Source organism: Salmo salar, chromosome 02 (genome assembly GCF_965601325.2).
Source record: "Salmo salar chromosome 02, fSalSal1, whole genome shotgun sequence".
In the NCBI taxonomy this organism is placed as follows: domain Eukaryota; kingdom Metazoa; phylum Chordata; class Actinopteri; order Salmoniformes; family Salmonidae; genus Salmo; species Salmo salar.
In genome coordinates, this window is record NC_138292.1 from 15,106,490 (window position 1) to 15,127,898 (window position 21,409).

A 21,409-nucleotide genomic window follows, 5' to 3' on the forward strand; every position below is an offset into this window, starting at 1 on the left:
ATATAGACAGGTTTATGCCTTTACAAATCATGTCCAATCAATTGAATTTATCACAGGTGGACTCCAATCAAGGTGTAGAAACATCTCAAGGATGATCAATGGAAACAGGTCGCACCCGAGGTCAATTTCGAGTCTCATAGCAAAGGGTCTGAATACTTATGTAAATAAGGGAAGGTTTAAATGTTTTATACATTTGCAAAATGTTCTAAAAACCTGTTTTTGCTTTGTCCTTACGGGGTATTGTGTGTCCATTGATGAGGATTTTTATTTAATCAATTTTATAATAAGGCTGTAACATAACGTGGAAAAAGTCAGGGGGTGTGAATACTTTCCGAAAGCACTGTATATACAGTATCCCGCCAAAGCCTAACACAGGTTCTAGGTGCTGCTGTCTGGAACAGGGTTCTGGAACAGAGGCTGGTTTATTAAAAAGGCCACCGTGAGTGACAGCAGTCAGGCTGGGAAAGAGAAAGACAGGACTGGTAACAGAGACATGTCAGTCCACAAGGGAGTGGCAGAAAAAGAACAGAGAGAGAGGGGGGGGAAGGGATACTGTGATTAGACAGGTGGTAAGGGGTGAACTGAAGGATTGTGAGAGTGAGAATAAAGGTGTACAATTTAAGCTCTAAAGACATGGAGTTACAGGGAGAGAAGATGGACAGAGAGAGATGTGGTGAGCGCAAGAGAGGGGAAGAGGGACAGTGAGCGAGAGAATATGGCGGGCCTGGGGAGGTGAGAGATAAATAGAACAGAGAGAAGAGAGCGAGGACAGAGCAAAGAGAGCGAGGACAGAGCAAAAAGAGGGAGGGGGCTTGGGCAATGGATGTGCCAGTCCCGCCCCCCGTTTCACTTTGCCACCACCCCCCTCTCCCTCCTTTTGACAGGCAAACATAAAGAGCAAACATACTAACTCCACACCTATGCCCAACACGGATACAGCCCCCCCTCCCATCTGGACTGAATAACTTCACACACACACACACACACACACACACACACACACACACACACACACACACACACACACACACACACACACACACACGGTAAAGGATGGTTGACTTTATTATAGGCGCCTAGCTGTCTACTATTTTGCTTTAGTAACCATCCAATGACACTGTGTTAACTTATCACCACGGCAACTTGCAGAGAGCAGATTTCATAACACTGCATGGAAGAATAAACACAGGTGGTAGCCTAGCCTACTCAACTGAACAACTTGAGTTACAGTGGGCATTGACACAGACTAGTTCATTTTAAGGATATCATTCTCATCCTAAACAAGTAAAAAAATGTTTCTGACGCTGAACAAAGTGGTGTGCATCTGACCTGCGTGAACGGAGAACGCCACTGGAGGTTGGGTTGTTGGTAGCTTTACCTCATAAGTCAGGTTCTTGCCAGTAAGACATGGTGAAATTTTCAGTTTGCAAAACAGCACTGAATTGCTCCGGCATTACACTCACAACATTTTGCAGTGGAAATGAACTAAACGGTTTTTTATGATGTCTGTGAGATGAGGGCACTAGGTCTAATTTTTCAGGACATGTGATTATAGTAGACACCCACTGTAGGCTATGGCTTTTTATGCCTGTTTCATAACCATTTCATTATATTGTGTAAACTCATCACCAAGGCAACATGCACTGAGCAGATTTCATAAGTCTGTCTCTTTGCATCAGAGAACAAACACCCTGACTAACCTGGTACATGACCCTCTCAGAAACACCAGGTAGCTTAGTCTACTCAACTGAAACAACTTCAGTAACAGATGGAATGCATACTAGGGAAGGTCATTTAAACTAGACAGTCAGGATGAACCTAAAATTGTAAAAATGTCATGGCACCCATGCCCCCCACTGATTTTGTTATAATGTTTAAGTCACTCAGATAGCATAGGAACATGACATAAGCCATGGCAAAATGTGTAGGAAATTAGATTTAAAACAGAAACATGTTGTCTCTGCGGCCAAGAGGAGGGCTGTGGTTAAAAATGTTGTGAGATAGGCTAATCAAAGTTCAAAAAGGTCAATATGAACTCTTGTTCATCGTTTATAGGGCTAGTTATTAACAGAGGTCTAGTTTATACAACTGTTATTAATCAATTTAAATTGTGCACACACATACATGTACATCTAGCTATTGCTAAACTGGTCATTGGAAGTGTTGCTAAATGTGCAGGCCTAATTATAAAACACAGTTTAGCTAAGCATGCCGTCTAAATGCACCCCAAAAGTATGTATATACATTGTAAAGGCAATTTTGAAGCATACAGCACTTAGCCTAGTCTGCAATTGGCTTACTATGCACTGATGGTTGTTGAAAGCCACGCTAGTTGAACATTTTTCTGTTGTAGTAATGGGTGGTCCTCTGTGACCCCAGAGGCTCGCTCTCTGAGAAAGAATAGCATATTTATCCATAATGATAAACTTCAGGTCGCACTCACACACACACACACTACTGTCATGCATTCTGATGTAGGCTGTCTGACTGAGAGGCAGGCAGAGCTTTCTGTGAATGACTTGATACACCCATTCAGCACCATTCAAATGACTATGTACAGTTGAAGTCAGAAGTTTACATACACCTTAGCCAAATACATTTAGACTCAGTTTTTCACAATTCCTGACGTTTAATCCGAGTAAAAATTCCCTGTCTTAGGTCAGTTAGGATCACTTTATTTTAAGAATGTGAAATGTCAAAATAATAGTAGAGAGAATGTTTTATTCAGCTTTTATTTCTTTCATCACATTCCCTGTGGGTCAGAAGTTTACATACACTCAATTAGTATTTGGTAGCATTGCCTTTAAATTGTTTAACTTGGGTCAAACGGTTCGGGTAGCCTTCCACAAGCTTCCCACAATAAGTTGGGTGAATTTTGGCCTATTCCTCCTGACAGAGGTGGTGTAACTGAGTCAGGATTGTAGGCCTGCTTGCTCGCACACGCTTTTTTTGTTCTGCCCACAAATTTTCTATGGGATTGAGGTCAGGGCTTTGCGATGGCCACTCCAATACCTTGACTTTGTTGTCCTTAAGACATTTTGCCATAAATTTGGAAGTATGCTTGGGGTCATTGTCCATTTGGAAGACCCATTTGCAACCAAGCTTTAACTTCCTGACTGATGTCTTGCGATGTTACTTCAATATATCCACATACTTTTCCCTCCTCACGATGCCATCTATTTTGTGAAGTGCACCAGTCCCTCCTGCAGCAAAGCACCCCCACAACGTGATGCTGCCACCTCCGTGCTTCACGGTTGGGATGGTGTTCTTCGGCTTGCAAGCATCCCCCTTTTTCCTCCAAACATAACAATGGTCATTACGGCCAAACAGTTCTATTTTTGTTTCATCAGACCAGAGGTCATTTCGTCAAAAAGTACCATCTTTGATCATCGTCCCCATGTGCAGTTGCAAACCGTAGTCTGGCTTTTTTATGGCGGTTTTGGAGCAGTGGCTTCTTCCTTGCTGAGTGGCCTTTCAGGTTATGTCGATATAGGACTCGTTTTACTGTGGATATAGATACTTTTGTATCCATTTACTCCAGCATCTTCGCAAGGTCCTTTGCTGTTGTTCTGGGATTGATTTGCCCTTTTTGCACCAAAGTACGTTTATCTCTAGGAGACAGAACATGTCTCCTTCCTGAGCGGTATGACGGCTGCGTTTTCCTGTGGTGTTTATACTTCGTACTATTGTTTGTACAGATGAATGTGGTACCTTAAGGCGTTTGGAAATTGCTCCCAATGATGAACCAGACTTGTGGAGGTAAAAAAACATTTCTGAGGTCTTGGCTGATTTCTTTTGATTTCCCCATGATGTCAAGCAAAGAGGCACTGAGTTGAAAGGTAGGCCTTGAAATACATCCACAGGTACACCTCCAATTGACTCAAATTATGTCAATTAGCCTATCAGAAGCTTATACAGCCATGACATCATTTTCTGGAATTTTCCAAGCTGTTTAAAGGCACAGTCAACTTTGTGTATATAAACATCTGACCCACTGGAATTGTGATACAGTGAATTATAAGTGAAATAATCTGTCTGTAAACAATTGTTGGAAAAATTACTTGTGTCATGCACAAAGTAGATGTCCTAACCAACTTACCAAAACTATAGTGTGTTAACAAGAAATGTGTGGAGTGGTTGAAAAATGAGTTTTATTGACTCCAACCTAAGTGTATGTAAACTTCTGACTTCAACTGTATGTATGTGTGTAGGCTAATTGTTTGTGTTTGTTTACATGGCTGGTTGCATTGCCTTGCTGGATTCTGAATTAAATTCAGTCAATTAGATAACATCCCCCCGAATTAAGTTCAGTCAACATCCCCCCGAATTAAGTTCAGTCAACATCCCCCCCGAATTAAGTTCAGTCAACATCCCCCCCGAATTAAAAACTCAGTCAACATCCCCCCGAATTAAACTCAGTCAACATCCCCCCGAATTAAACTCAGTCAACATCCCCCCGAATTAAACTCAGTCAACATCCCCCCGAATTAAACTCAGTCAACATCCCCCCGAATTAAACTCAGTCAACATCCCCCCGAATTAAACTCAGTCAACATCCCCCCGAATTAAACTCAGTCAACATCCCCCCGAATTAAACTCAGTCAACATCCCCCGAATTAAACTCAGTCAACATCCCCCGAATTAAACTCAGTCAACATCCCCTGAATTAAATTCGGTCAACTAGACAACATCCCCTGAATTAAATTGCAGAGGAAGCACGATACAGAATTCAGTCAACTTTATGAACCTGTCAAAAACAAAACACAATGCTCGATAACAACGACACCGTGAACACTAAATGCAACAAGGCTTAGCCAAAGCTACACCCTCGTGGTTAGTGTGTGTTGTGCTATCTAGGTCATTGCTCTACCTACTATTGCATTGACACTTTTTATTGATCAGCAAAATTCAACATGCTGCTTAGTTGCTTTTAAATTGATTTGTTTTGACGTTATATGAAGATAAAAACAATTCGTGTATTTGAGGTAGTATGACTAGAGGGTTAGTAACATCGCCGTTCCGTGTTAGTGGAAAACGACACCAATAAAGTGGGCAGTGGGCCTGCCAGGGCAATATAACGCTAACTTTACTTTATATAACCGTCATAGATAGCTATGAGGATATGGCTGTTGGGCTATGGCATACTACAAGCTATAGTACCTAGATAGCTATTGTTGGTTTTGTTGTTCTTTGACATGAAGCTGCATATATATCCCTGAACCAGCTCAAAGTTCGTTGTGACAACAAACTACTAACGTTATCCAGCAATATATACGTGGCAAGTAAACAGTATTTTTACCGACACAACACCACGCTCACCTCTGGTGATCATGGAGCTCTCGACAGTAACATTATACTGTACTGTAGCTAGCTAACGTTACATTGTCTTTCCCTTGCGCCAGCTCCCCCCACTGTCCTTTCTGAACAAAAGCATTGTCAACACATTGTTTTATATCTAAATACAACTCACTGTTGGGTATATACTATGTTGTAAATATATGAAGATATGAATATAACATTCAGATATCCGGAAACTTACCAGCCGCTCCTGTTTCTTCAGCATCTTCCGTAAAATCCACTGTCGCTTCTCTCTGACGGACAGTCGCCGGTGAGATCAACACGCTAGTAGCGTACAAGGGGCGGGGATAAAGGCCTCTATTTTAATAATCTACAGTTCCTCTCCTCCTCCCTTTTTCTCGTTCATTGACATTAGGCAACTTCTCAGACGAAAGCAACAAACAAAAAAACATGTAGCCATCTCACATATTGCTTTCACATCTAGTATGTGTTTTGAAAGTTAAATCTAGAACCGGAAGTGACGCTTGTTTATGTGTCTATGCATTCTGCGGAGGGATATTATCTTATTTTTTTATCTTATTGGATTTTACAGGAAATGTTACTTTCCTTCAACTGTCAGCTGAACTCACGGAACAAGCTAAATCTCGACGCTCAATTTATAATTTTTCAAATGGAGTCGTATTAGCAAAATGCATGGGGATGACATATTAGAACCGATTAAGTTAGCTAGATGCTAACCAGATACGAAGCCAAACAGCACTACACCGCATCTCAACCACCTGGTAAACAATACCCTGCACTGTAATTTCATCAACGTCACGTGCATTTTGTGTTCCATTTGTATTGTAAGTATATCAAACTGTATGTACTATTCGGTTGTTATGCATGTTCTTTCTTTGTTTAGTAGACTGACATATTCATGCGCATGACAATGGTAAGTTATTGCACTGTCATCATCACAGTGTACCTTCCTTACATGATGAGGCAATGCATATGATCCCATTTTCATGGCAGAGTAAGTAGCACTAAACGAGTTTGAAAGCAGCTAACTAGATATCAATTTGTAGCCAGTACTGTAGCCACAGTTATTATTTACCTAGCCATGTTATTTACATTCATACATACCGTTGTTGTTATACATACCCGCAATAACATCTGCTAAACATGTGTATGTGACAAATAAAATTGGATTTGATAGCCCACCTTTGTGGTTACTCTCTGTAATTGTGTAGCAAATCCTTTTCATAAAGCTTTATTTAGTACATGATTTGTCATGCAACGCTTTATTGTATGGGAAGGGTTTCCGGCTAGATGAATTGTTTATTTTGAGCCGGGTAGTTTGGATACTGGATGCTGATTGGCTAAAACAGCATTCAGCCGTGTATATGACAGACCATATACCACGGATATTGCAAAACATTTATTTTTACTGTTCTAATTATGTTTGTAAGTATTTTATAATAGCAATAAGGCACTTTGGGTGTTTGTGGAATATGTTTTACTTATTTATTTCACCTTTATTTAACCAGGTAGGCAAGTTGAGAACAAGTTCTCATTTACAATTGCGACCTGGCCAAGATAAAGCAAAGCAGTTCGACACATACAACAACACAGAGTTACACATGGAGTAAAACAAACATACAGTCAATAATACAGTAGAAAAATAAGTCTATATACAATGTGAGCAAATTAGGTGAGATAAGGGAGGTAAAGGCAAAAAAGGCCACGGTGGCAAAGTGAATACAATATAGCAAGTAAAACACTGGAATGGTAGATTTGTAGTGGAAGAAAGTGCAAAGTAGAAATAGAAATAATGGGGTGCAAAGGAGCAAAATAAATAAATACAGTAGGGCAATAGGTAGTTGTTTAGGCTAAATTATAGTGAATATGACCAATATACCACAGCTACGGGCTGTATCCAGGCCCTCTGCTTTGCGTCTTGCATAAGAACAGCCCTTTGTCATGGTATATTGGCCATATACCACACCCCCTCGGTCCTTATTGCTTAATTATGCAATAGGTGGGAAATTACTTTAGGTTGTATTGGCTGATCTGAGAGCCATTCACAAACTCTTACGATCATTGAATCTGTTTTAATTTTTCTTATTTTTGGCAAGTGTTTGATTGTTCATGTCTATGTCAACCCAGGACCCTGGTCAGAGTGAAGCAGAACCATGGGGAATCAGCTGGCAGGGATCGCTCCTGCCCAGATCCTATCTGTCGACAGCTACTTCTCTGACATCAATGATCACGAGTACGACAAGAGCCTGGGCAGCACGCGCTTCTTTAAGGTGGCCCGCGCCAAGCACAGGGAAGGCCTGGTGGTGGTGAAGGTGTTTGCCATCCAGGACCCATCTCTACCTCTCACCAGCTACAAGCAGGAGCTGGAGGAGCTAAAGATCAGACTACACTCGTGCCAGAACTGCCTGCCCTTCCAGAAGGCCTCCCTCACTGAGAAAGCAGCCATTCTCTTCCGCCAGTACGTCCGGGACAACTTGTATGATCGCATCAGCACGCGACCCTTCCTCAACAATGTGGAGAAGCGCTGGCTAGCCTTCCAGATCCTCACCGCCGTAGACCAGGCGCACAAATCGGGCGTGCGCCACGGTGACATTAAGACAGAAAACGTGATGGTGACCAGCTGGAACTGGGTGCTGCTCACAGACTTTGCCAGCTTCAAGCCCACCTATCTGCCTGAGGACAACCCAGCTGACTTTAATTACTTCTTTGACACGTCTCGACGGAGGACATGTTACATCGCGCCCGAGAGGTTTGTGGATGGGAGTATGTTCACCACAGAGAGCGACCAGAATACCCCTCTGGTGGACCTCACCAGCAACAGCCAGAGGAGCAGGGGAGAGCTCAAACAGGCAATGGATATCTTCTCAGCAGGTAACTTTCATAGCTGAAACATTTTTTATGTTTAGGCGCAATAGAGAGAGATAAGTGGATGCCATGGACTCGTCCAATTTACTAGTAGTTGAATTATCGACATTGAGAGTGTTTAAACATCTAATGTACATTCCCCTTCCCTGGCTGTTATTTCATGTGTATTTTAGGTTGTGTGATCGCAGAACTCTTCACAGAGGGAGTACCACTGTTTGATCTCTCCCAACTTCTGGCGTATCGCAAAGGACACTTCCAGACAGAGCATGTTCTCATGAAAATAGAAGACCATTACATCAGAGAACTAGTAATAGTCTATATGTTTTATCTTGACGTGAAGATGTTCTTGTGAAATACTAAATTCATCCTGAGCACCAATTCTTAAGTGTACCGCAGTCTCCTGGTAACCACCAAAACCCTCTTTTCGCCTCCTAGGTGGCCCAGATGGTGCAGCGGGAGCCGGAGAAGCGTCTGACTGCGGAGGATTACCTGAAGCAGCAGAGAGGTAACGCCTTCCCAGACATCTTCTACACCTTTCTGCAGCCCTACATGGCCCAGTTTGCCAAGGAGACCTTCCAGTCGGCAGACGAGCGTGTGCTGGTCATCCGCAAGGACCTGGATAACATCCTCCATAACCTCCGTGGGGGAGGGCCAGGCGGGTCGACGGAGAAGCCTGAGAAGGGGGACCAGGAGTCGAGTGTGGTGTCGGCCAAGGAGGAGCAGGGTCTGGTGGTGTTGGTGTCTGTCATCACCTCCTGCCTCCAGACGCTGCGTTCCTGCGACTCCAAGCTGGCGGCTCTGGAGCTGGTGCTGCACCTGGCGGGCCGCCTCAGGGTGGAGACGCTGCTGGACCGCATCACACCATACCTGCTGCACTTCTGCAGCGACCTGGCGCCACGGGTTAGGGCTCAGGCCGTGCGCACCCTAGCCAAGGTGCTGGCACTGGTGAAGGAGGTTCCCCGTAACGATGTCAACATCTACCCAGAGTACATCCTGCCGGGCATCGCCCACCTGGCGCAGGACGACGCCACCATCGTCAGGCTGGCATACGCAGGTCAGTTGGGTTGACAATGACGGGTCGCTCTAAATATGATTACACACTTGTCCAAAGGTTGACAGTATTTATGTTGTTTGTAATACCTATCCATTCGACATCTCTCCTTTTCTCAGAGAACATAGCCCACCTGGCTGAGACAGCTTTGCGTTTTTTAGAGCTCGTTCAGGAGAATAACCTGAATATGGAGCACGACATGAATGGGGAGGACACAGAGGAGATCCTCCACCCCAACGAGAACTACGACTCTGGTAATTTTAAGGCCTCCTCGCTCTCAAATATCAGACCGGAGGTAGAGGTTTATCCCCGAAACAGGGATACTGAATGCCGCACCTGACGCTCCCTTTGGAAAATTATATTCTGTTCTGACTTCCTGTTCCTCCTGACAGAGCTGCAGGCGCTTCATGAGATGGTGCAGCAGAAGGTGGTTACGTTACTGAGCGACTCGGAGAACATCGTCAAGCAGTCTTTGATGGAGAACGGCATCACGCGGCTCTGTGTGTTCTTCGGCCGGCAGAAGGCCAACGACGTGCTCCTGTCCCACATGATCACTTTCCTGAATGACAAGAATGACTGGCACCTTCGGGGAGCCTTCTTCGACAGCATCGTGGGTAAGGGGCAGGACTGTGCCACAGACACGGTGCCCACACTTAGTCACTCGAAATATGCTAATGGCCAAGGTGGATGTGTACACGCAGGAAGTCTCTGAGATACAGAGATCCTAGAATATATTTTCTCTTCAATGGCCCGTCTTTCGCTTTCCACTCTGCTCCCTGCCTCTCCCTCCTCCCCCCTTCCTTTTGGTCTCTGTCTTTTAATTTTCTCTTTTACTCTCCCTCTTTCATCTCTCTCTCTCCCTCTCTTTCCATCTCACTCTCCCTCTTTCCATCTCTCTCTCTCCCTCTTTCCATCTCCCTCTTTCCATCTCCCTCTTTCCATCTCTCTCTCTCCCTCTTTCCATCTCTCTCTCTCCCTCTTTCCATCTCTCTCTCTCCCTCTTTCCATCTCTCTCTCTCTCCCTCTTTCCATCTCTCTCTCTCTCCCTCTTTCCATCTCTCTCTCTCTCCCTCTCTTTCCATCTCTCTCTCCCTCTCTTTCTATCTCTCGCTTTCCATCTCTCTCTCTCTCCCTCTCTTTCCATCTCTCTCTTTCTCGCTTTCCATCTTTCTCGCTTTCCATCTCTCTCTCTCTCTCCCTCTTTCCATCTCTCCCTCTTTCCATCTCTCCCTCTTTCCATCTCTCTCTCTCTCTCTTTCCATCTCTCTCTCTTGTCCATCTCTCTCTTTCCATCTCTCTCTCTTTCTCTCTTTCCATCTCTCTCTCTTTCCATCTCTCTCTCTTTCCATCTCTCTCTTTCCATCTCTCTCTTTCCATCTCTCTCTCTTTCTCTCTTTCCATCTCTCTCTTTCTCTCTTTCCATTTCTCTCTCTCTCCCTCTTTCCATCTCTCCCTCTTTCCATCTCTCCCTCTCTTTCCATCTCTCCCTCTCTCTCCATTTCCTCCAGGTGTGGCGGCGTACGTGGGCTGGCAGAGCTCATCCATCCTGAAGCCCCTCCTGCAGCAGGGTCTGAGTGACGCGGAGGAGTTTGTCATCTACAAGGCCCTCAACTCTCTCACCTGCATGTGCCAGCTGGGCCTGCTGCAGAAACCACACATCTACGAGTTTGTCAGTGATATCGGTGAGATGGGGTAGAGAGGAGCTTAGAGACGGCAGGGGAAGGATAGTGTTGTTACTATACTATGTAAAAAAGGCACTTTTTGTGATGAACTTTTCCCCCTTATTTTGAAAGCCCCATTCCTGTGCCACCCCAACCTATGGATCCGCTACGGGGCGGTGGGCTTCATCACCGTGGTGGCCCAGCATCTCAACATAGCAGACGTCTACTGCAAACTGATGCCTCACCTCAACCCCTTCATCACCCAGCCCATCATACAGGTAAGACTTCCACACACACTCACTTACCATCTTCACATGTAACACATTGAAAGAATCTCCCAGACTCTTATTAAATTATGTTATGTGGTGCTATTCTATGGTGTGCTGTACTTTGCTATGCTAGGTTATGGTGTGCTGTACTGTGCTACGCTATGTTATGGGTGAGACTGTGCTATGCGGTATGGCGTGCTGTACTGTGCGCTATGTTATGAGGTGTTATGGTGTGCTGTACTGTGCTATGTTATGGTGTGCTGTGCTATGCTAGGTTATAGTCTGCTGTGCTATGTTATGGTGTGCTGTGCTATGCTAGGTTATAGTCTGCTGTGCTATGTTATGGTGTGCTATGCTATGTTATGGTGTACTGTTCTATGTTATGGCGTGCTGTACTTCGCTATGCTATGAGGTGTTATGGTGTGCTGTACTGTGCTATGTTATAGTGTGCTATGCTAGGTTATAGTCTGCTGTGCTATGTTATGGTGTGCTATGCTATGTTATGGTGTGCTGTACTTCGCTATGTTATGAGGTGCTAGGTTATGGTCTGCTGTGCTATGTTATGGTGTGCTAGGTTACGGTGTACTGTGCTATGTTATGGTGTGATATGCTATGGTATGCTGTACTGTGCTATGTTAAATGAGGCTGTGTTTCCTCTCAGATTGATAAAGAGATAGTACTGCTGAGTGTGCTGAAGGAGCCAGTGAGCCGCTCCATCTTCGACTACTCCCTGCGCTCCAAAGACATCGCCAGCCTCTTCCGCCACCTGCTGCTGCGGCAGAAGAAGCGCAGCGGCTCACTCCCAGAATGCCCCATTCCGGAGGACCCCGCCATCGCCCAGCTGCTTAAGAAACTGCTCTCTCAGGTCAGAGGGTGGGGGTGATGTCTCGACATTACATGGATGGGGGCCATAATGCACAACGTTTGACCATTAGTTGTGTGATGATGATGATGATCACAACGATAGTGATAATTGTTTATTCTAGGGGATGACGGAGGCTGAAGAGGACAAGCTGCTAGCACTGAAGGACTTCATGCTCAAGTCCAACAAGGCCAAGGCCAACATGGGAGACCAGAGCCACCTGGGGGAGGCAGTCCAGAGCGGGGTCATTGACCTGGCCACGCTGGGCATCATGGGACGCCAGGTGGACCTGGTCAAACCTAAACAGGAGGCCGAGGACAAGAGAGGTAGGGACGCCACTGACACCTGGTGGTCAAAGTACACCCCTGTAATAGCAGAGAGGGGTACACAAACCCAAAGGCTGCATTTACACAGACAGCCCAATTCTGATCTTTTGCCCAATTATTGAAGAAATAAAATTGGAAATGGGCTGCCTGTGTAAACACAGCCAAGTTGACCCTTAGCCTTAAAACATTTGTGTGTAGACACTGAAAAGATTGGATAGGTTGATATTATAGTTTATATATTTTCACCATGTTTGATATCAATGACCTGTCATTTATCTGTTTGCAGACTTCATCGCCACAGCATCTGGTATAGTGCTGGTGTGGTTTAGCCTGTAGTGATGTGCATAACAAATAATCCCATCCAGACATAATATCCCCCAGATTACCCACATCACCTCATTACATTTAATTCACTAGATGGGTTAAACTGCATCAGGACAAGCAGAGTTTTCACATTTTCACATTACCTCTGTGGCTGTCTACACACGACAGAGCAGTACATGTTAGTGTTCAGTTCAGTCAAACCTTTATTTGGCTATTCCTGCAGCAGCACACATACATCTCCTTTTCCTTGTAGTCAAATAAAATGTCCGACTGGCCTTGAGTTTTGTTAACATACCAGGCAGACTCCCTCTAGGGGCATCACATTTTGTTAAAAAGACATGTGTGCTCTCTGGCAGTAGTGTAAACAATGGATCTAAGGCCCTTAGTCTAAGTAACACTATACCAGTTAAATCCCATATGGGTCTAGACTCCATGGTATTCAATAGAAAGTATTTATTCAAGGACACACTGAAAGATTGTGTTGTGCATCTACGCTATAGGATAACAGATACAGTATATTAACATCTAACCTGTTTGGCGTTTTGGAGTGTTTTTTTCATAGGCACTGTTAGTAGCTTGTCTGACACAATTTACCGTGGGCTAAAAGTGACTGTGTGTTGCAGCTGGTATGTTTCAATCGCATGGAACTGTCCTTTTGGAGTGTTGGACTGCTGCTGGTGACTAATTTAACTACTCACTCTAACATGTCCTGTGATTAGCATCTCTCCCATCTCCCAACTGCTTCATGTAGTCTGGTGGTCTTAAAACCTGTTGTATCTGCATTGGCCTTCAACTCCTTTTAACGCCTGCCGTCTCCCGTTAGTATTTTCATTAGATATTTGAAGCCGTAGTGCCTTCTCCATGGCTTATTGGAATAGCTGAAAATAGGGAGCCCCCTTCAACTTAATGGCTATTCAATCCATCAGTCAAGCTTTTGACCTCCAGTGCTGAATGCTTCTTAACTGGTGTTTCTTAGCTTTTTCTGTTTCTCTTTCTCTCTTCAGCCCGGAAACACACCAAACAGGACTCCAACATGAATGAAGAGTGGAAGAGCATGTTTGGCTCTCAGGAGTCAGCGGCTACGGCACCACAGCCCCCCACGGTACATAACGGGTTAACCTATGATGTCTGCTAAGAATACGGGGGGGGGGGGGGGGGGGCGAGGGTTGAATGATTGATTGATTGATATACTAATTGATTTATTTTATAGCCTGGTCCAGTCTGGTAGTCTACCTTCTATCTCTGTACTCCACCAGGTGCCTGAAGGGGCAGGGACTCAGACCAGGAAGACCACAGCCTCCCCTGGTGTCCCTGTGGGGCAGTCTGCAGGCGCAGTCTCCACCTACCAGCGTCGTCTCAACACGTGCAAGGCGGAGCTTCAACATCTGGTGCAGCAGAAGAGGGAGCAGTGCAGCGCAGAGCGCATGGCCAAGCAGATGATGGAGAGCGCTGAATGGGAGAGCCGTCCGCCTCCGCCAGGTAAAGTAGTGCCACTTGGACAGCAAAGGTTAGTCCATAATGACTCCACAAGGGCTTATTTTTTGGTCATTATATTATTGAATATACCACTAGAGGTGTGTTTCTTGCCAATTTGGACTAAGCACAGCAGAAATGTCAACAAGCAGTAGGGTTAGTCAGGGCCCCTCCACATCCACATTGTGTTGTGGTTTTGTTCTGCAGGGTGGCACCCTAAGGGTCTTCTAGTGGCCCACCTCCATGAGCACAAGTCTGCTGTCAACCGTATCCGTGTGTCAGACGAGCACTCCATCTTCGCCACGGCCTCCAACGATGGCACCGTCAAGGTCTGGGACAGCCAGAAGATGGAGGGAAAAACCACCACCACCAGGTACGCCAACCAAATAGTAACCAATAACCAACCAGTTAACCAAGTAGTAACCAATAACCAACCAGTTAACCAAGTAGTAACCTAATTATTTATTTATTTATTTCACCTTTATTTAACCAGGTAGGCAAGTTGAGAACAAGTTCTCATTTACAATTGCGACCTGGCCAAGATAAAGCAAAGCAGTTCGACAACATACAACAACACAGAGTTACACATGGAGTAAAACAAACGTACAGTTAATAATACAGTAGAAAAATAAGTCTATATACAATGTGAGAAAATGAGGTGAGATAAGGGAGGTAAAGGCAAAAAGGCCATGGTGGCAAAGTAAATACAATATAGCAAGTAAAACACTGGAATGGTAGATTTGTAGTAGAAGAAAGTGCAAAATAGAAATAGAAATAATGGGGTGCAAAGGAGCAAAATAAATTAATAAATAAATAAATAAATACAGTAGGGGAAGAGGTAGTTGTTTGGGCTAAATTATAGATGGGCTATGTACAGGTGCAGTAATATGTGAGCTGCTCTGACAGCTGGTGCTTAAAGCTAGTGAGGGAGATAAGTGTTTCCAGTTTCAAAGATTTTTGTAGTTCGTTCCAGTCATTGGCAGCAGAGAACTGGAAGGAGAGACGGCCAAAGGAGGAATTGGCTTTGGGGGTGACCAGAGAGATATACCTGCTGGAGCGCGTGCTACAGGTGGGTGCTGCTATGGTGACCAGTGAGCGGAGATAAGGGGGGACTTTACCTAGCAGGGTCTTGTAGATGACCTGGAGCCAGTGGGTTTGGCGACGAGTATGAAGCGAGGGCCAGCCAACGAGAGCATACAAGTCGCAGTGGTGGGTAGTATATGGGGCTTTGGTGACAAAACGGATGGCACTGTGATAGACTGCATCCTGTTTATTGAGTAGGGTATTGGAGGCTATTTTGTAAATGACATCGCCGAAGTTGAGGATCGGTAGGATGGTCAGTTTTATGAGGATATGTTTGGCAGCATGAGTGAAGGATTCTTTGTTGCGAAATAGGAAGCCAATTCTAGATTTAACTTTGGATTGGAGATGTTTGATGTGAGTCTGTAAGGAGAGTTTACAGTCTAACCAGACACCTAGGTATTTGTAGTTGTCCACATATTCTAAGTCAGAACCGTCCACAGTAGTGATGCTGGACAGGCGGGCAGGTGCAGGCAGCGATCGGTTGAAGAGCATGCATTTAGTTTTACTTGTATTTAAGAGCAGTTGGAGGCCACGGAAGGAGAGTTGTATGGCATTGAAGCTCGTCTGGAGGGTAGTTAACACAGTGTCCAAAGAAGGGCCAGAAGTATACAGAATGGTGTCGTCTGCGTAGAGGTGGATCAGAGACTCACCAGCAGCAAGAGCGACATCATTGATGTATACAGAGAAAAGAGTTGGCCCAAGAATTGAACCCTGTGGCACCCCCATAGACACTGCCAGAGGTCCGGACAACAGGCCCTCCGATTTGACACACTGAACTCTATCAGAGAAGTAGTTGGTGAGCCAGGCGAGGCAATCATTTGAGAAACCAAGGCTATTAAGTCTGCCGATGAGGATGTGGTGATTGACAGTCGAAGGCTTTGGCCAGGTCAATGAGTATGGCAGCACAGTATAGCCTTCCCTGTGGCTCAGTTGGTAGAGCATGGTGTTTGCAACGCCAGCATGGTGTGTGCAACGCCAGGGTTGTGGGTTTGATTCCCACGGGGGGCCAGTACAAAAAAAAAATGCATGAAATGAAATGTATATATTCACTACGGTAAGTCGCACTGGATAAGAGCGTCTGCTAAATGACTAAAATGTAAATGTTTCTTATCGATGGCGGTTACGATATCGTTTAGGACCTTGAGTGTGGCTGAGGTGCACCCATGACCAGCTCTGAAACCAGATTGCATAGCGGAGAAGGTGCGGTGGGATTCGAAATGGTCAGTAATCTGTTTGTTGACTTGGCTTTCGAAGACCTTAGAAAGGCAGGGTAGGATGGATATAGGTCTGTAGCAATTTGGGTCAAGAGTGTCCCCTCCTTTGAAGAGGGGGATGACAGCAGCTGCTTTCCAATTTTTGGGAATCTCAGACGACACGAAAGAGAGGTTGAACAGGCTAGTAATAGGGGTTGCAACAATTTTGGCAGATAATTTTAGAAAGAAAGGTTCCAGATTGTCTATCCCGGCTGATTTGTAGGGGTCCAGATTTTGCAGCTCTTTCAGAACATTAGCTGAATGGATTTGGGAGAAGGAGAAATGGGGAAGGCTTGGGCGAGTAGCTGTGGGGGGTGCAGTGCTGTTGACCGGAGTAAGGGTAGCCAGGTGGAAAGCATGGCCAGCCGTAGAAAAATGCTTATTGAAATTCTCAATTATAGTAGGTTTATCGGTGGTGATAGAGTTTCATGTCCTCAGTGCAGTGGGCAGCTGGGAGGAGGTGTTCTTATTCTCTATGGACTTTACAGTGTCCCAGAACTTTTTTAAGTTTTTGTTGCAGGAAGCAAATTTCTGCTTGAAAAAGCTAGCCTTGGCATTTCTAACTGCCTGTGTATATTGGTTTCTAACTTCCCTAAAAAGTTGCATATCACGGGGGCTGTTCGATGCTAATGCAGAACGCCACAGGATGTTTTTGTGTTGGTTAAGGGCAGTCAGGTCTGGAGAGAACCCAGGGCTATATCTGTTCCCGGTTCTACATTTCTTGAATGGGGCATGCTTATTTAAGATGGAGAGGAAGGCATTTAAAAAAAATAACCAGGCATCCTCTACTGACGGGATGAGGTCAATATCCTTCCAGGACACCCGGGCCAGGTCGTTTAGAAAGGCTTGCTCGCTGAAATGGTTCAGGGAGCGCTTGACAGTGATGAGTGGAGGTCATTTGACCGCTGACCCGTTATGGATGCAGGCAATGAGGCAGTGATCGCTGAGATCTTGGTTGAAAACAGCAGAGGTGTATTTAGAGGGCAAGTTGGTTAGGATGATATCTATGAGGGTGCCCGTATTTACGGCTTTGGGGTGGTACCTGGTGGGTTCATTAATAATTTGTGTGAGCTTGAGGGCATCAAGCTTGGATTGTAGGATGGCTGGGGTGTTAAGCATGTCCCAGTTTAGGTCACCTAGCAGCACGAGCTCTGAAAATAGATGGGGTGCAATCAGTTCACATATGGTGTCCAGAGCACAGCTGGGGGCCGAGGGTGGTCTATAGCAGGCGGCAACTGTGAGAGACTTGTTTTTAGAGAGATGGATTTTTAAAAGTAGAAGTTCAAATTGTTTGGGTACAGACCTGGATAGTAGGACAGAACTCTGCAGGCTATCTTTGCAGTAGATTGCAACACCGCCCCCTTTGGCCGTTCTATCTTGTCTGAAAATGTTGTCGTTAGGGATGAAAATTGGTGGACTTCCTAAGCCAGAATTCAGACACGGCTAGGACATCCGGGTTGGCAGAATGTGCTAAAGCAGTGAATAAAACAAACTTAGGGAGGAGGCTTCTAATGTTAACATGCATGAAACCAAGGCTATTACGGTTACAGAAGTCATCAAAAGAGAGCGTCTGGGGAATAGGAGTGGAGCTAGGCACTGCAGGGCCTGGATTCACCTCTACATCACCAGAGGAACAAAGGAGGAGGAGGATAAGGGTACGGCTAAAAGCTATGAGGATTGGTCATCTGTGACGTCCGGAATAGAGAGTAAAAGGAGCATGTTTCTGGGGGCGATAAAATGGCTTCAAGGTATAATGTACAGACAAAGGTATGGTAGGATGTGAATACAATGGAGGTAAACCTAGGCATTGAGTGATGATGAGAGAGATATTGTCTCTAGAAACATCATTGAAACCAGAAGATGTCATAGCATGTGTAGGTGGAGGAACTGAAAGATTGGATAAGGTATAATGTGCAGGGCTAGAGGCTCTACAGTGAAATAAGCCAATAAACACTAACCAGAACAGCAATGGACAAGGCATATTGACATTAAGGAGAGGCATGCTTAGCCGAGTGATCAAAGGGTCCAGTGAGAATTAGACAGCTAGCCGAGCCATAGGTAGCAAGCTGGTAGAAGATGGAGGGAGGTCTGTTTTTAGCCACCTCGTGCGTTTCCGTCTGTAGATTAGTGGGGTTCCTTGTGGTGGGGGGGACCAGTTCAATTGGTAAAATAGTTATAATGGTCCAAGAAAATTGTCCGATAGACCTATTCAGATAGCAGCCGATATGACAGCTAACGATTAGCGGGCCGCAGATGGGTGTTCAGGTTACGTTGCGACGGAGGGGCCAGTTGGATAACTCCCTCGGGCAGATACCGTCGGTGGTCCAGTCGTGAAGGCCCGATGGGGCTCCGCATCGGCAGTAAAACGGGTCCGGATAGGTGATTGTAGCCCAGGAGTGGCTGATGGAACTCTTCAGCTGGATAATAACCAACCAGTTAACCAAATAGTAACCAATAACCAACCAGTTAACCAAGTGGTAACCAATAAACAACCAGTTAACCAAGTGGTAACCAATAACCAACCAGTTAACCAAATAGTAACCAACAACCAACCAGTTAACCAAGTAGTAACCAACAACCAAGTAGTAACCAATAACCAACGGGTTAACCAAGTAGTAACCAATAACCAACGGGTTAACCAAGTAGTAACCAATAACCAACCAGTTAACCAAGTAGTACACAACAACCAACCAGTTAACCAAGTAGTGACCAATAACCACCCAGTTAACCAAGTAGTAACCAGTTAATTAAGTAGTACACAACAACCAACCAGTTAACCAAGTAGTAACCAGTTAACCAAGTGTTAACCAAGTATTAACCAATAACCAACCAGTTAACCAAGTAGTGACCAACAACCAACCAGTTAACCAAGTAGTTGTGGTTTCTTCCCCTTTTTTTGTTGAGTGAGACAGTACAAGTGGCAGCAACATGCTGAATTGTGAGGGCAATTTACATTTAAGTATTAAAATTGGCAATACTAACTTAAACACAGTATACAACAGATATAGTCAAAGGAAGATGGAAGTACAAAATAATGTTCATCAGCTGTTCAGCAGGCAAAGTGTGGTTGGGATGATGCTGCAACCGAAAAACTCAGTCCTGCAGTGGATCAGCTCCAGTTTAGCTAAAGCTGGAACCAGTTAACTGGTTGGTTATTGGTTACTACTTGGTTAACAGCTCCAGTTTAGCTAAAGCTGGAATCTGTAGCGGTGAAACTGACACGTCCGCTCGCAGTATTACAACAACAAAGACGTTACTTCAAACATATTTTGCACATCATTGGACGTGTGACAGAACAGCAGATTATGTACTGGGATTTTTGTTCACCACGATGCAGAATGCTCCTCTGCCACATTTAAAAAAATAAAATAAAATAAATAGCAAACCCGCCTGCGGCCACCAGTGGTGCTGCTTCACTTTATGCAGATCTCAGCTTTAAGGAGTGGCTCTGGGTTAGACTTAGACCATCATTGGGGTGGGTTAGGCTTAGACCATCATTGGGGTGGGTTAGGCTTAGACCATCATTGGGGTGGGTTAGGCTTAGACCATCATTGGGGTGGGTTAGGCTTAGACCATCATTGGGGTGGGTTAGGCTTAGACCATCATTGGGGTGGGTTAGGCTTAGACCATCATTGGGGTGGGTTAGGCTTAGACCATCATTGCGGTGGGTTAGGCTTAGGCCATCATTGGGGTGGGTTAGGCTTAGACCATCATTGGGGTGGTTTAGACTTAGACCATCATTGGGGTGGGTTAGACTTAGACCATCATTGGGGTGGGTTAGACTTAGACCATCATTGGGGTGGGTTAGACTTAGACCATCATTGGGGTGGGTTAGACTTAAACCATCATTGGGGTGGGTTAGACTTAGACCATCATTGGGGTGGAAGCATATGGCGGAAGGGATCGTATTTTAGAAGTGTTCTTACGAAGGATCTTGAGACTTTTCTTGACTTTCTTGGGGCTGTGTGTGTTGATGGCAGGTCCAGATTGGTGTGTGTAGTTGGTAGGTTCAGATTTGTGTGTGTGGATGGTAGGTCCAGATTTTTGTGTGTGTTGATGGCAGGTCCAGATTGGTGTGTGTGTAGATGATAGGTATTCCTTAAAGAGGTGAGGTTTCAGGTGTCTCCGGAAGGTGGTGATTGACTCCGCTATCCTGGCGTCGTGAGGGAGCTTGTTCCACCATTGGGGTGCCAGAGCAGCGAACAGTTTTGACTGGGCTGAGCGGGAACTGTGCTTCCTCAGAGGTATGGAGGCGAGCAGGCCAGAGGTGGATGAACGCAGTGCCCTTGTTTGGGTGTAGGGCCTGGTCAGAGCCTGAAGGTACGGAGGTGCCGTTCCCCTCACAGCTCCGTAGGCAAGCACCATGGTCTTGTAGCGGATGCGAGCTTCAACTGGAAGCCAGTGGAGAGAGCGGAGGAGCGGGGTGACGTGAGAGAACTTGGGAAGGTTTAACACCAGACGGGCTGCGGCGTTCTGGATGAGTTGTAGGGGTTTAATGGCACAGGCAGGAAGCCCAGCCAACAGCGAGTTGCAGTAATCCAGATGGGAGATGACAAGTGCCTGGATTAGGACCTGTGCCGCTTCCTGTGTGAGGCAAGGTCCAACTCTGCGAATGTTGTAGAGCATGAACCTACAGGATCGGGTCACCGCCTTGATGTTAGTGGAGAACGACAGGGTGTTGTCCAGGGTCACGCCAAGGTTCTTAGCACTCTGGGAGGAGGACACAATGGAGTTGTCAACCGTGATGGCGAGATCATGGAACGGGCAGTCCTTCCCCGGGAGGAAGAGCAGCTCCGTCTTGCCGAGGTTCAGCTTGAGGTGGTGATCCGTCATCCACACTGATATGTCTGCCAGACATGCAGAGATGCGATTCACCACCTGGTTATCAGAAGGGGGAAAGGAGAAGATTAATTGTGTGTCATC

The 21,409-nt window shown here is 45.4% G+C and overlaps 2 protein-coding genes across 5 annotated transcripts in view; one reads left to right on the forward strand and one right to left on the reverse strand.

The window, feature by feature from the left end:
• The window catches only part of LOC106592954 (calcium-transporting ATPase type 2C member 1), a 47,305-nt gene extending 40,783 nt beyond the window's left edge, over positions 1-6,522 (reverse strand). The window contains exons 1-2 of one of the 4 annotated variants that reach the window (XM_082960184.1): positions 6,502-6,520; positions 5,540-5,622 (exon numbers count right to left, since the gene is read on the reverse strand). In XM_082960184.1, the coding sequence (XP_082816310.1) occupies positions 5,540-5,563 (24 nt within the window). In that variant the 5' untranslated portion in view covers positions 5,564-5,622; positions 6,502-6,520. Of the gene's footprint in view, positions 1-2,300; positions 2,391-5,539; positions 5,708-6,501 lie in introns of those variants that run through there. The other 3 variants (XM_082960181.1, XM_082960190.1, XM_082960188.1) reach the window with 3 other exon arrangements.
• Positions 5,837-21,409, forward strand: part of LOC106585470 (phosphoinositide 3-kinase regulatory subunit 4) — a 28,967-nt gene continuing 13,394 nt past the window's right edge. Inside the window, exons 1-13 of the mRNA XM_082960164.1 lie at positions 5,837-6,143; positions 7,447-8,190; positions 8,358-8,491; positions 8,620-9,238; positions 9,355-9,489; positions 9,628-9,849; positions 10,744-10,917; positions 11,029-11,174; positions 11,827-12,030; positions 12,152-12,353; positions 13,682-13,779; positions 13,934-14,156; positions 14,358-14,523. Of these exons, the coding sequence (XP_082816290.1) occupies positions 7,473-8,190; positions 8,358-8,491; positions 8,620-9,238; positions 9,355-9,489; positions 9,628-9,849; positions 10,744-10,917; positions 11,029-11,174; positions 11,827-12,030; positions 12,152-12,353; positions 13,682-13,779; positions 13,934-14,156; positions 14,358-14,523 (3,041 nt within the window). The 5' untranslated portion in view covers positions 5,837-6,143; positions 7,447-7,472. The remainder of the gene's footprint in view (positions 6,144-7,446; positions 8,191-8,357; positions 8,492-8,619; positions 9,239-9,354; positions 9,490-9,627; positions 9,850-10,743; positions 10,918-11,028; positions 11,175-11,826; positions 12,031-12,151; positions 12,354-13,681; positions 13,780-13,933; positions 14,157-14,357; positions 14,524-21,409) is intronic.